The sequence below is a fragment of the Oncorhynchus kisutch genome, linkage group LG3 (assembly GCF_002021735.2).
Source record: "Oncorhynchus kisutch isolate 150728-3 linkage group LG3, Okis_V2, whole genome shotgun sequence".
Classification (NCBI taxonomy): domain Eukaryota; kingdom Metazoa; phylum Chordata; class Actinopteri; order Salmoniformes; family Salmonidae; genus Oncorhynchus; species Oncorhynchus kisutch.
The window spans coordinates 45,919,885-45,934,771 of record NC_034176.2 but is presented as its reverse complement, the minus strand read 5'-3'; the positions used below and the strand labels follow the sequence as shown (position 1 = coordinate 45,934,771).

The following is a 14,887-nucleotide window of genomic DNA, read 5'->3' as shown; positions in this document are numbered from 1 at the left end:
ACACACTTTGGGGTGGTGTTGTCATCATGTTTGACCATCTCCTGGAGGGGAAGGAGTCTCTCCAAGAAATGTCCATATCACAGTCTGCTGATATAGACAGCCCCATCAAGAGGATCCTCCTGGATGATGCATTTTGGGAGAGAGTGGTAAACAGCCTGAAACTCCTGAAACCTATAGCAGTAGCCATTGCACGGATTAAGGGAGACAATGCCATCCTGTTTGATGTTCAGACTCTGCTTGCAGATGTACAGTGAGGGGGAAAAGTATTTGATCCCCTGCTGATTTTGTACGTTTGCCCACTGACAAAGAAATGATCAGTCTATAATTTTAATGATAGGTTTATTTGAACTGTGAGAGACAGAATAACAACAAAAAATCCAGGAAAACGCATGTCAAAAATGTTATACATTTATTTGCATTTTAATGAGGGAAATAAGTATTTGACCCCCTCTCAATCAAAAAGATTTCTGGCCCCCAGGTGTCTTTTATACAGGTAACGAGCTAAGATTAGGAGCACACTCTTAAAGGGAGTGCTCCTAATCTCAGTTTGTTACCTGTATAAAAGACACCTGTCCACAGAAGCAATCAATCAAATCAGATTCCAAACTCTCCACCATGGCCAAGACCAAAGAGCTCTCCAAGGATGTCAGGGACAAGATTGTAGACCTACACAAGGCTGGAATGGGCTACAAGACTATCGCCAAGCAGCTTGGTGAGAAGGTGACAACAGTTGGTGCGATTATTCGCAAATGGAAGAAACACAAAAAAACTGTCAATCTGCCTGGGGCTCCATGCAAGATCTCACTTTGTGGAGTTGCAATGATCATGAGAACGATGAGGAATCAGCCCAGAACTACTCGGGAGGATCTTTTCAATGATCTCAAGGCAGCTGGGACCATAGTCACCAAGAAAACAATTGGTAACACACTGCGCCGTGAAGGACTGAAATCCTGCAGCGCCCGCAAGGTCCCCCTGCTCAAGAAAGCACATATACATGCCCGTCTGAAGTTTGCCAATGAACATCTGAATGATTCAGAGGACAACTAGGTGAAAGTGTTGTGGTCAGATGAGACCAAAATGGAGCTGAGATGTGTGCACACCTGGTGGCCAACTACGAGAAACGTCTGACCTCTGGGGTTGCCACCAAGTACTAAGTCATGTTTTGCAGAGGGGTCATATACTTATTTCCCTATATAAATGCAAATCTATTTATACAATTTTTGACATGCGTTTTTTTTTTGTTATTCTCTCTCACTGTTCAAATAAACCTACCATTAAAATTATAGACTTTGTCAGTGGGCAAACGTACAAAATCAGCAGGGGATCAAATACTTTTTTCTCTCACTGTAAGAGAAGAAATCTGTACTGCCCTGCCCACTTCACTGTGGCTCCAAGCAGAGGAAACTGCAGTTCTGAAATACATCAAAAGCGTGAGGACTTCTGCCTGAAGCCCATACACGCCGCAATGTACATATTGGACCCCAAGTGTGCTGGCACGAGCATCCTGTCTGGTGCAGAGATCAACACAGTCTATGGTGTCATCATTACTGTATCTCGACACCTTGGCCTGGATAAGGGTAAGGTTCTTGGCAGTCTGGCAAAGTACACTTCCAAGCAATGACTTTGGGATGGAGATGCTCTATTGCAGTCATGCCAACATATCTCATCAGCCACCTAGTGGAAGGGGCTTTGTGGATCTGAGGCTCTTTCAGCCTGTTGCCTCCATCATCCTCCAAATCCCACCAACATCAGCCGCCTCAGAGCGCAACTGGTCCTTGTTTGGGAACACACACGCCAAAGCACGCAACAGGCTGACCAATACAAGGGTTAAAAAATTGGTGGCCATCCGGGCAGATTTTAGGCTTTTTGAGCCTGACGACCAGCCATCCTCAACAAGGTTGGAAAGTAACAGTGAAGATGAGGCCTCAGAGTCTGATGTTCAAGAGGTGGACATTGAGGAGGTCCAGGGAGAAGACATGGAAGCCCGAGAGGAAGACAACCAAAAGCTTTAGTTTTCAGACTATCATTTGTTGGTTCCGTTTTTCGTTTTTTGGTTCCGTTTTATTTACTTAACAAATAAGGAACACTCAAAATGTGCACTTATAAATTATAACAATTTTAATCAAAATACAGCTATAGACAGAAGTCAAAGATCAAACATCACACATACAACTGATATCTCTCATGAGTTCTGCCCCATAGGAAAAGTCCAAGTTGCTTTAATCATGCCTGTAGTCAACCCCCTGTGATGTCACTGCATACGTCATTACCTGCTACTTCTCAGACCAAGCCCATGCACACACAGCTATACTAACTTGCAAGAGATACAATAGTTCCAGTGTTTTCTAAGGCCTCGGCAGTAAATGTCCACTCCTCCAAGTTGATTTATAGAGGTATGTCTGACTAGCCTCTTATCTCTTCTACTCCCCTGCAGGGCTCTTTGTTCATCTTTGTAATGCTTTCTCACAGACTCCATGTATTTATAAGAGGCAGAGACTTAGAAAAGATTGGAACAATTCTAAAACCTTACAACGAATATATGTATTATTAATCTGTAGTCTAGGACCTTATAAATGTAGATGAGGAGGGGTACCATAGCCCCTCCCCTTCTATTAATACAACATAAGAATAATCAATTATTATAATACATCTAACATTTAGTGCAGCCCCTATCATGACCCCAATTTGACCCCATCACATTTTATGTTGAAAACGTTTTTGGGAGATGCGATGGATCGTTGGGGATCATTCAATATTCCCTTTCTTTTGTTGTTCAGTGAAATCATCCCATGTGAATAGTCAGCTCATTTAATTAAAGTTAAATTTGTAACTAAATTGTTTTTTATTTCTATTGGAAGGATTTAATCATTGCAATTATGTCTACTTATGATAAGGTAAACGGTTTATGTTTCTGTCTCCATATTATATGGTAAATATATCCCATGCAAAAAACATCTACATTTAAATAGTATTAATATTCATTTGCATATATTTCCTTCCCATATATTCCCATTAATTCCCACAGAAAGTTTCCACCTCTGAATATTCCCCAAAATGTACAACCCTACTTGTGATATTGATGTCATCTCTCTCTTTCTCTCTCTCTCTGCAGAATGCAAGCACACCCACTGAGCTAAGAGAGATGAAGGGAAACCTCTCCCCTTGTTTCACTCCTAGCCTTTGAAAGCCCTATCTCAGTGGCAATTGAGACACATTTCCTGTGTTTTCTTCTGTTTAAGACAAGACCCCTGGGAGTCTACTGATGTTATACACCTCTCTCTCTTTCTCTTTCTTTCTCTCTCCAAACACACACACACCTAGTCTGTTTCTTTGTCGTCACTTGTGACCTTTACCTTACTCAAAGTGAGGTAGTGGTAAAAAAAAAATAGGTGTGTAAACTTCCTACACTTTCAATACATTTTTCTGCAAAAGGTGAGTAAAACTGTACCGCAAAAAAAGTGTTTACTTGCGTTTAGCCTCCACTACACCGCTGCCTCCTCGCTGTTGAATCTGACCCAGAGATGAACTTTCTGCTGTCAACCTGCATTTACAGTCTACATGTTTATCCAGTGTTAGACTGTCACAACATAGATATATATCAAAGCACTTGAACAACCCCAGTCAGGTTCATAATTATTGGCACCCTTGATAAAGATGTGCAAAAAATACTTTAAAAACATTATACAAATACTGAGCTATATTGTATGCTCCAAAAAATTGGGAAATTATGTTATTCTATGCAAATATTATTCCTCATAGAAAAATTATTGGCACCCGTTTTCAATATCCCTTGCGAGGATAACGACGCTAAGCCTTTTTCTTAACTGTTTTATGAGATTGGAGAACACGATGGGAGGGATCTTAGACCATTCCTCCATACAGAATCTTTCCAGATCCTTGATATCCTTCATCTGCTCTTATGGACTGCCTTCTTCAATTCAAAACAGCTTTTCAATCAGGTTCAAGTCCGGAGATTGAGATGGCCATTGCCAAATGTTGATTTTGTGGTCAATTAATAATTTCTTTGTGGATTCTGATTAGTGCTTGGGGTTATTGTCTTGCTGGTGTTGCAGACATCACACTGCTATCTAAAAAAGAAAATAGCCCCATAATATCAAAGATCCACCACCATATTTTACTGTAGGTATGAGGTACTTTTCTGCATACAGTATGCTTCTGTTTTTCAACACCTAACACAGCACTGGTGTGTGTGTGGCCAAATAGCTCTATTTTCAGGTCATCTTACCCAAAGCAGGGTTCCAGTCCAAGTGCCAGTGCCATTTATCAAACTCCAGGCGGTGCTATGGCCAGATGACATGGAAATAGAGCTATTTGGCCACACGCACACCAGTGGTGGGTTTGGCGTTGATAAAACGGAAGCATATGAATAAAAGTACCTCATACCTGCGGTAGCCTAGTGGCTAAGAGTGTTGGGCCAGTAACTGAAAGGTCGCTGGTTTGAACCCCTGAGCTGGCAAGGTAGAAAAAAATCTGATGTTCCTCCCTTGAGCAAGGCAGTTAACCCTGAATAACAACTGCTCCCCAGGCACTGATGATGTGGATGTCACTTAAGGCAGCCCCCCAACACCTCTCTGATTCAGAGGTTAAATGCAGAAGACACATTTCGGTTGAATGCATTCAGTTGTGCAACTGACTAGTTATCCCCTTTCCCTTGAAATACGGTGGTGCTTCTTTGATGTTATGGCGCTATTTTGCTTCCACTGGTCCTGGGGCCCTGGTTAAGCATCATCAACTTGGGTGGCTAAATAAAAACACCCGTAGGCCTCCAGGTGGGCAACCCTGGTGTAAAATAATATAATTTCACTTAAAAAAAATATATATACACTTTTTTGCTAATCTTTTCAAGGTTACCAATAATTATGAACCTGATTGAACATAATAATAATAATAATAATAGAGATTGTGGTTTGACTATATTTTAGAATAGCACATACATGGTGCTGACCTGTAACTGTTGTAAGTGTAGAGATAATACATGTATTAGACTTACACACAACTGTTAAAAGTAAACACACTGTATGTGTATTTAAAGCCTTACGTGTTATTATGTATTTGACCTGCTGAGATATAGGTCATATGTGTAATGAACACGATGGGAGACAGAGAGCTGGTTTTAAGCGCAGCAGGTGTTTATTGCAAAGAACCACAGGAGGAGGCAGGTAGCTGGGTCCAGGGGCAGGCAGAAGGTCATACACAGGGGTCCAAAAGGGCAACAGTACAGGCAGGGAAAAGGCTAGTTGTCCGGGAGATCAGGAAATAGGTAGATTACAGGAAATCCGATAGTGAGTCAGGCAACAACTATCATACAAGGGAGGAGTAGAATCACGGCAAAAACTGCTCCGATAGACTTGTGTCGCAAAACATATAATACCTCACAGTGATGGGGGCAAAGAACTGAACAAAATAATGTGTGATAATGACATACAGGTGTGTGAACAGGTGATTAGAATTCAGGTGATTGGGATCTGGAGAGTGAGCTGCGTTCAGGGGATCTAGGTTTTTGAGAGTGTGGGTTGGAAGCAGACATTACAATATGATCTTTACAATACGTTCTGTCTAGGCCTAGTAATGTATTTTAGTTGGTACCCCCCCATCGCTATGTTCTATTAAATATAGTTATTTTCTCTGGGTTAAAGTACAACAGTACACATTTATTGAAGAAGATTTTAGAAAACATACTTACAATGCATTACAGCTCAAACACCTTAAAATCTAAATTCAACAATCCCAAAAATATACATTTCTATTGAACATTTCATAGTAAAATATTAGAATAATAACAAGATAAGTACACATGATTATCTAAATGAGGACATTATTTTAGCTCACAGGCATACTTTTTACAATGGTAAACGATTTTGTGAAAATGGTAAGCAGCCTCAATCTTCAGACTCGGTTTTGAAATAGCTTCATATGGGTACAGTAGATCTTCAGATGGACTGACCTTTTATGCAATTAAGCATTCAGTTATAGTGCAACAATAAGCCCCATCTAATTTCAAAGCCTTCTTCTACCCTCTATTTTCTGTACACTTATACATTTCCTCCAATGGTATCTGCTCTGAAACTCATTTTAATGACCATCAAAATGACAAGATTTGTTTTTGTCGTGATTGTTCACGATACAATTGTATGGCACAGTTTATTGTAATTATTTTCTTACACTCGATTTCATTCCAGTTTGTGCAACCAAGGCCAACAATGACAGGCACCAGCAAGAGTCATGATCAGGTGCTATTAGGACCACCAGGCATACAGTATTAGAGAATGGGCACTTCAGTTCATGTTCTCCAGCAGGTAGTACCATTAAAAAAAAACAGATCACTAGAATGGATATTCCCATTCAAGTCAATGTTCCGTGATGGGTGGACCAGCTGCCATATTGAATGTACCCACCATCTATTTCTATGGGTAGTTAGAAATAGTGTCCCTCAGTGAGAGTTATCTTACACAGTCTATGCTTGTTGTGCTTTTCACTCCCAGGCCTGGCTTGGTTCAGCTCATTGACAGTAAGACAATTGAGAACATTCAAAACGTAACACCTCTAAAGATCTTTAAAATCGTCTGTGTGCATCTGTGGTTTTATCCTTTCATCTCTCAGTCAATTCATCCACCCACACCCTTCAATTAACACATAAATTAATCCATCCGCACACCCAACAGTCTGCACAGCAATCTATTCATCCATTCATCCCATCCACCCCCCTACCTGACAGTCAACACACCAATCTATCTATCCGTCCAATTAATCAACAGTAACTTCACACAGGCCAATGTCTTTTCACTGTTGACCTGCTCTTAGTGTCTCTAAGAGTCTCTAAGATTACGTTCTAAATGGTACCCACTCTGCCCAAAAGTAGTGCACTACATAGGGAACAGGTGACCATTTCAAAGGCATCCCAAATATTTGCTATTATGGCCAATATCTCCAGTTGGCCCTGTCTGTCCCCTCTCTCTGTCCCATTAAAGGTGGTATCAGAGAAATAAAGGGCCTTTTGTTTCTTGATGCACAGTCAGCACCAGGAGAAGGAACGTCCCACCATTTCAAAGAACAGGCGGTTGGGTTCTTTGAAGTATCGGCAGAGCTTCCTGAAGGCCCGGGAGCTGAGAGGAGCGTGGGGCCTCCCCTTGGACTCATCCAGACACTTGTCATGGCCCCCAGCAGAGAGGAGGCAGTAGAAACCTTTAGTTGTGTTGAAGTAGAAGTTGGAGGGAGTGATGCGGGGCAGCAGGTCCAGGAACCTATAGATCATTTATTTATATTATTTAACGAGGCAAGTCAGTTAAGAACAAATTCTTATTTACGATGACGGCCTACTACAATGATGGCCTACATTAGATGAGATTAGATTAAACACTTTAATCTCCTCAATGAGGCAACTGAATAGCATCTTACACAATATAAGTTACATATAGACAAAAGTAACAGGTGGGCCATGAAAGGATCTTCTCTTGGAGGCCATTTTTTATTCAGGCCAAAGGGAAGATGGCGGAAATGGATGTTCTGTTCGAAACTGATGGCGGGTCGCATAAAGATGAGAGTGAGAATGAGTGGGCTACAGTCATGAAAAAGAAAGGAAACAAAATAAGTAAAGTTGTGATGGAAGCTAAGAAGTTTCATGGGTGCTTTGGGTGAGGTGGCGTTGGTGGCAACCGCAAATTCTGGTTTTAGTTGGATTTTTAGTGTGTCCGTGGAACATACTTTGCGCCTCAAAAATATTTTTGAATGCAGTTTTGTGTATGGATTTACGAAGCAGGGCGCTTGTCTCTGGGGTTGCGCATGAAGTGGATGCAGATGATATACCTGAGGAAGTAGATGAAGTGATTTGTGCATGATGACTGACCTGTGTGGCGAATGGAGTAAGGAAACCCACTTCGTCCATATTATAATGTCTCTCCCTTCTCATGTAAAGCTAGGCTTTATGAAATATCCTTTAAGAGCTGTTGTTCTTAAGCTCCTCCAGTGTAATAAATGCAAAAGATTTGGGCATGTCTCAAGTGCAGATAGGGGGGAAAAAAATCATATGCTGCAACTGTGGTGTCCACAGAAGTTTGGTGGCACCTTATTTGGGGAGGATGGGCTCGTGGTAATGGCTGGAGAGGAATAAGTGGAATGGTATCAAATACATCAAACACATGGTTTGATGCCATTCCATTTGCTCAGTTCCAGCCAGTATTATTGCTCAGGAGCCTCCACTGGTGGTGGCGAACATATTCTCTAGTCCCTGGATTGCGCTGTTAGGGTGAAGGAGACAGGTGTGGGGAGAATAAGGGCTGTCCAGTTTGTCTCCTATCTGGAGATGGAGAAAAGAGTTGAAGGAGCGAGTGGCGTTGAAGACGCCATGGTAATTGAGACTGCACCAGTGAATGTTTCTCGGCAATCAAGGGAACCTGATATATAACATGTAGAAAAGGTGGACTTTGCAGCATTTATTGCAGTGGTCATAAACTGCACAGCACAATCAGACAACATTTGAATTATCGTGCAGCAGTATGCTTTTTGGGACTCAGTGAGTTTACAGCCGAGGCATTGCAAGAAATCTTGTCAAAGGATGCTCCGCCCTCACGTGCCCCTCAGCCTGTGTAGGGATGTGATGTTATTTTTTTTGTGTCTGTTTTTGTTTGTTTACATGATGTCGTTTTTATCCCCCTTTAATACAATGGATATTTTTTCTATAGTTTACCACCTGTACAGTAGGTGGCGGCATGCACCTCTAACGTGTGTTTGTGGACCGCCATAATAACATATAAGATGAATAAGAAGAAGACTGCTATTTCCGGGTCCTTTCAATGAACTTCCAGTTCGTTGTGTTTGGGGTGCTCATCTCTGTGAATTTTTACCAACAATAGACATGAGGCTAAATGTATTCAAAAAGCACGGTTGGTTAAATATGTAGGCTACAAGTTAAAGTGCGTGGTGATAAAGTTGAACTTAGGCCGTTTTATTCAAGTATAAGCCTGTGTCCCAAATTGTACCCTATTTCCTATATCGTGTAGTATTTTTGACTAGCCATCCCATTATGGAATGTCATGTTGAACAACAAAGGAGCTGATTGACTGACTATCCTTTGAAAATGTCTGCTGTGGCTTTGGCTACCTAGCATCTCCATCCCTGGATTGAGGTATGTTTTCCTGAGCTATATCTCATGCCGGCTCCATGGTTTCCTGGGCAGCCTGCCGTTCCAACCTTACAGGGAAGATGATCAGTGATCGTAAGGTCATAATCTTATAATGTCTACTTTTGACCAGAGGGTGTGTTTTTGGAACACACCCAAAAATTACATTAGGTATAACATTACCTCTCCGCCCTCCGGAGCTCTGGGAAGGGGTCTCTGATGAGGGCCTCTCCGTCCACCACATGGACCTGCTCCCTGGGGAAGACTTCCAGCCAGCGGTCCAGGTGTTGGTGGTACAGACTCCTCTGCAGGGCTTTGTAGGCCGGGTCAATGTGGCCCTGGCGGAGCAGCAGCTCTTCTACAATAGAATACATGAAATAGAGTAGAATATAATATAATATTTAGAACAGAAATGTATATTGTCTTTGCTTTTTCCTAACTCTTGGCACTCATATAGGTTAAGAGGAACAGGATCTGAGGTATGGAGCACTGGAGGGATTTACATTTTTGTTGTTAACTGCATTTCTCAAGTGAATGATGGTGGTGGTAGTAATGATCTGACACAAGCAGCCCCCAATTATCTATCGCCTGGGACTTGAACTAGCAACCTTTCGGTTACTGGGTCACCACTCTAACCCCGGTGCAACTTACCTAGAGACTTGTAGGGCTTGTGGCGGGTCACCCTATTATGGAGAACCTGGGTGTAGTCGGAGACGAGGCGCTCAGCGGGGTCCCGGACGATCAGCAGGAGTCGGACAGCAGGGTTCATCTCCCAGACCCGCTGAGGGACCTGGGGAGAGGAAAAGTAGCCAGGAGTTTTCTCCACCGTCACTTGCCCAGGCAGGGTGAAGGGCATCTGGGCACGATACCACGCCAGCCCACGCCGGTAGTGCTCTTCCACGTTGAAGTAGTGCACCTAAAAATAAAGTATGTAGGGTTGTTTAATACCTTACCCCCCCCCCCCCCCCAAAAAAAATGTACTTCTGTAAAGTCTGCATTCTAGGATTTTATCTTGTTCTTTCATTCTGTTATGCTGCATGACTATTTTCATACCATTATGTTAAAGCTTTGAGAGTAGTCTATTGTGTGAAAGTGCTTTACAATTTAAGTTGAGATGGTCATGATGATGTTTCTATTTATCATTACCTCAGCCTTGGCCACCTCTACGTCCGGATGGAGGTTGAGCATCTCCAGGAGGGCCCTGGTGCCACCTTTACGCACGCCGATGATGATGGCTCCAGGTAGTCGCTGCTTGGTGGCATTACGAGAGGGGGAGGATGAGGGGGAAGAATAGCCAGCAACTCTGAGCACCCGTAGACAGACACATAGCTGGGTCTGCAGCAGGAGGAGAACTAGCAGGGCTAGGAGAACAGTCCACAGCATGGTGGACTATGGGCTCTGGAGGTGGGAGGATGAGGAGGGGGGAGTTACACACACACAGATACAGGAAGATACCCACAGGCTGTGGGGCTGGGGCAAGGAGGAGGGTGGGGGTAGGGGCTCCTAGGTGAAATGGGTTCAGGATCCAAGGGTCTTCAGTGAAGAGACTGCAAATGAAGAGTTATTTTCCACTGTCAAAAGCAGTTTTAAATATCTGAGTTCATATTTTAGGTCATATAAATGAGTTACATTTAGGGTAGAGAACTCATGAAGACTGGAACTTCTTGTCTGTATTAGGGTTTCAAAGCTACCAGTTAGTCACTGGAACCTTCAGTGATTTTGGCAATTAACAGAAAATCAATGGCAATCTATTGTAACTTTGATCATTTATATTTTAATAACTGTATTCATATATTATAAATGTATTATATCTGTGTCCATGTGTCCATTAGTTTCTAGTATATAGACCATATTGTTAAATACAAAATAGCCCAATTAATGAAAAACGATTCTAGTGAACAATGGCATTATTTCGAATTAACTAAAATCCTTGAAAGATACCAGCCCTAATGCGCATTGTCCCTGCATGTGTCAAACTCAGTTTCCCCCCTGGGGAGCAATATTGTTAATTAAATAATTAATTGAAAGAAAAAAACAAAGTATTTGGTGCAATGTCAAATGGTAAAAGTAGGCTAATGTTCAAGTTCAATTTGTTTTTTAATAACCACATGGAAGTGATGGACACTGAACTATGTGGATGTGGACTAACATCAGAGAATGAACAGTTCCACACAATTTAGATGATAAGTCTCCATCTTGTTAATCTGGTGGAATAAGTAGGGTATCTCTCAGTCCTGGCGTGGGTGGTTCTGTCTGTCACTTGTCCTCAACAGACAGGCAACCAGTCACAGAAGGAGGACTTGTAGAGAGCGATTGCAAAGTCAAGGCACCATGATGACATAGTTTGTTGCTGTGTTCACCAGGCCTTAACATCACTACACAGCGGCGTCAATACATGTAACATGATCCTTCCTCTGACATTGTCTCTCTGTTTCTATTGTTGTTATTGTGTTCAGGCCAGCCTGATGGGGCTGAGTTATTTATTCACTTGTTGTGTGTGTGTGTGTGGGGGGGGGGGGTTCCTGTGTTCGGTTCCTGTGTTCCTTTTTAATTGCACCTTAGGGGAATGTTGTTGCTCCAGCCGCCCCGAGAGTGTGTCTAGTCTCCCTGCTCTGTGTCTCTTTTGTCATCATTACCTTCATCAAGTTAGCTATCAAGGCTGAAGGGTTTGTCTAGTCTCCCTGCTTGGTGTCTCAAAAATAAACATATCCAGGTGTTAGAATGGCCAAGTCAAAGTCCAGACCTGAATCCAATCGAGAATCTGTGGAAAGAACTGAAAACTGCTGTTCACAAATGCTCTCCATCCAACCTCACTGAGCTCGAGCTGTTTTGCAAGGAGGAATGGGAAAAAATGTCAGTCTCTCGATGTGCATAACTGATAGAGACATACCCCAAGCGACTTACAGCTGTAATCGCAGCAAAAGGTGGCGCTACAAAGTATTAACTTAAGGGGGCTGAATAATTTTGCACGCCCAATTTTTCAGTTTTTGATTTGTTAAAAAAGTTTGAAATATCCAATAAATGTCGTTCCACTTCATGATTGTGTCCCACTTGTTGTTGATTCTTCACAAAAAAATACAGTTTTATATCTTTATGTTTGAAGCCTGAAATGTGGCAAAAGTTAGCAAAGTTCAAGGGGGCCGAATACTTTCGCAAGGCACTGTACATAGACGCTCTGGCTTTACTCAAAGTCAGTGGCATGTCGTTAGTAAAAATTTAAAAAAGCAAGGGACCTAAACAGCTACCCTGGGGAATTCCTGATTGTACCTGGATTATGTTTGAGAGGCTTCCATTAAAGAACACGCTCTGTGTTCTGTTAGACAAGTAACTCTTTATCCACATTATAGCAGGGGGTGTAAAGCCAAAACACATACGTTTTTCCAGCAGCAGACTATGATCGATAATGTCAAAAGCTGCACTGAAGTCTAACAAGACAGCACCCACAATCATTTTATCACCAATTTCTCCTAGCCTGTCATCAGTCATTTGTGTAAGTGCTGTGCTTGTTGAGTGCCCTTCCCTATAGAAGCATGCTGAAAGTCTGTTGTCAATTTATTTCCTGTCAAATAGCATTGTATCTGGTAAAACACAATTTTTTCCAGAAGTTTACTAAGGGTTGGTAACAGGCTGATTGGTCGGCTATTTGAGCCAGTAAAGAGGGCTTTACTATTCTTTGGTAGCGAAATTACTTTAGCTTCCCTCCAGTCCTGAGGGCACACACTTTCTAGTAGGCTATTGAAGATGTGGCAAATAGGAGTGGCAATATCGTCTGCTATTATCCTCAGTTTTTTTCCATCCAGATTTTCAGACCCCGGTGACTTGTCATTGTTGATAGACAACAATAATTTTTTCACCTCTTCCACACTGACAATTCTTGTTTTTCATAATTTGGTCAGATATACTTGGATGTGTAGTGTCAGCGTTTGTTGCTGGCATATCATCCCTAAGTTTGCTTATCTTGCCAATGAAAAAGTAATTGAAGGAGTTGGAAATATCAGTGGGCTTTGTGATGAATGAGCCATCTGATTCAATGAATAATGGAGCCAAGTAGGCTTTTTTTCACCTAAATGTTATTTAAGGTGCCCCAAAGCTTTTTACTATCATTCTTTATATAATTGATCTTTGTTTCATAGTATAGTTAATTTTTATTTAGTTTAGTCACATGATTTCTTAATTTGCAGTATGTTTGCCAATCAGTTGGGTTGCCAGACTTATTTGCCATACCTTTCTCTTCATCCCTCCCATACAATTTTTCAATTCCTCGTCAATCCAAGGGGATTTAACCGTTTTTACAGTCATTTTCTTAATGGGTGCATGCTTATTAGTAACTGGAATAAGCAATTTCATAAATGTGTCATGTGCAGCGTCTGGTTGCTCCTCATTACACACCATAGACCAGCAAATATTTTTCACATCATCAACATATGAATCACAACTAAATGTATTGTATGACCTCGTATACACTATTATAGGCCCAGCCTTTGGAACTTTGGTTTTCCTAGATATGGCTAATATATTGTGATCACTACATCCTATGGATTTGGATACTGCTTTAAAGCAAATCTCTGCAGCATTAGTAACGATGTGATCAATACATGTTGATGATTTAATTCCTGTGCTGTTTTTAACTACCCTGGTCGGTTGACTGACAACCTGAACCAGGGTGCAGGCACTGGTTACAGTTTGAATTTTTTTCTTGTGTGGGCAGCTTGATGATAGCAAGTCAATATTTAAATCACCAAGAAAATATACTTATCTGTTGATATTACATATTACATACATACATATCAAGTATTTCACACATATTATCCAGATACTGACTGTTAGTACTTGGTGGTCTATAGCAGCTTCCCACAAGAACGGGCTTTAGGTGAGACAGATGAACCTGTAGCCATATTACTTCAACAGTCTCTAAGCTTTACAGGAATGTGGTTCTGAATATTGGCCAGAACACCGCCCCCGTTGGCATTTCTGTCTTTTCGGTAGATGTTGTAACCATGTATTGCTACCAATGTATCATCAAAGTTATTCAGAGAGTTTCAGAGATGTCATCTGTTACAAGCAAGTTATTGACCTCATGGACCTTGTTTCTCAAGCTGCATATATGGGCTATTTTTATCAGTTTTCTGGGATGCTTGATTGTTTTTAATGCTTTACTGGGAAGCGTATCAGAAGTAGACTTACTCATGTAATTTATTTTGGAGCAGGGTGCACAAAGTGGTCTTCCTACTAAGGGCACACCGCCTCAGTGCTAACAGTGTATCTCTGATTCATAGGCTCATGATTACTGCATACACTAGCTGTAGGATAAACAGAAGTATTCGGTGAAATTAGGGGCACATAAATTAAGTGACTTACATTGTGTTTGCCAATGCCCCTAGGATCATGTACATTTGATGCAGCATTATGATGACTCATTGTCACAATGGTAGGTCATTAACTGAGCTGGCCTTGGATCATTGACCAGTCGATTGAACCCTCTCTCTCGCTCTCTCTTTACAAAAGCCATTTTATAAATTAATATAATTCTCGTTCCCCATTTCGCTATATTCTCTTCTTCTCTTTCAACATTTTTCTCTCTCCCAGCATATATATCTCTCACATGAAGATGCAGACATGAATATAATACATGATAGCTGAGGAATTACCCTAAAGGCTATGGTAACGCACACAGAAACCTCTTATCTACTCATCAATGAATCATTCTACAATCCCACGTTGCATCACACTCAGTTCCCTGAAATGTTCTAA

The 14,887-nt window shown here is 41.6% G+C and overlaps 1 protein-coding gene across 2 annotated transcripts in view; it reads right to left on the bottom strand.

Annotated features, from left to right (window-relative positions):
* Positions 1–5,129: 5,129 nt before the first annotated feature.
* The window catches only part of hs3st1l2 (heparan sulfate (glucosamine) 3-O-sulfotransferase 1-like 2), a 28,620-nt gene continuing 18,862 nt past the window's right edge, over positions 5,130–14,887 (bottom strand). The window contains exons 2-5 of one of the 2 annotated variants that reach the window (XM_020475835.2): positions 10,283–10,534; positions 9,788–10,052; positions 9,320–9,494; positions 5,130–7,262 (exon numbers count right to left, since the gene is read on the bottom strand). In XM_020475835.2, the coding sequence (XP_020331424.1) occupies positions 7,034–7,262; positions 9,320–9,494; positions 9,788–10,052; positions 10,283–10,519 (906 nt within the window). In that variant the 5' untranslated portion in view covers positions 10,520–10,534 and the 3' untranslated portion in view covers positions 5,130–7,033. Of the gene's footprint in view, positions 7,263–9,319; positions 9,495–9,787; positions 10,053–10,282; positions 10,684–14,887 lie in introns of both variants that reach the window. The other variant, XM_020475840.2, reaches the window with a different exon arrangement.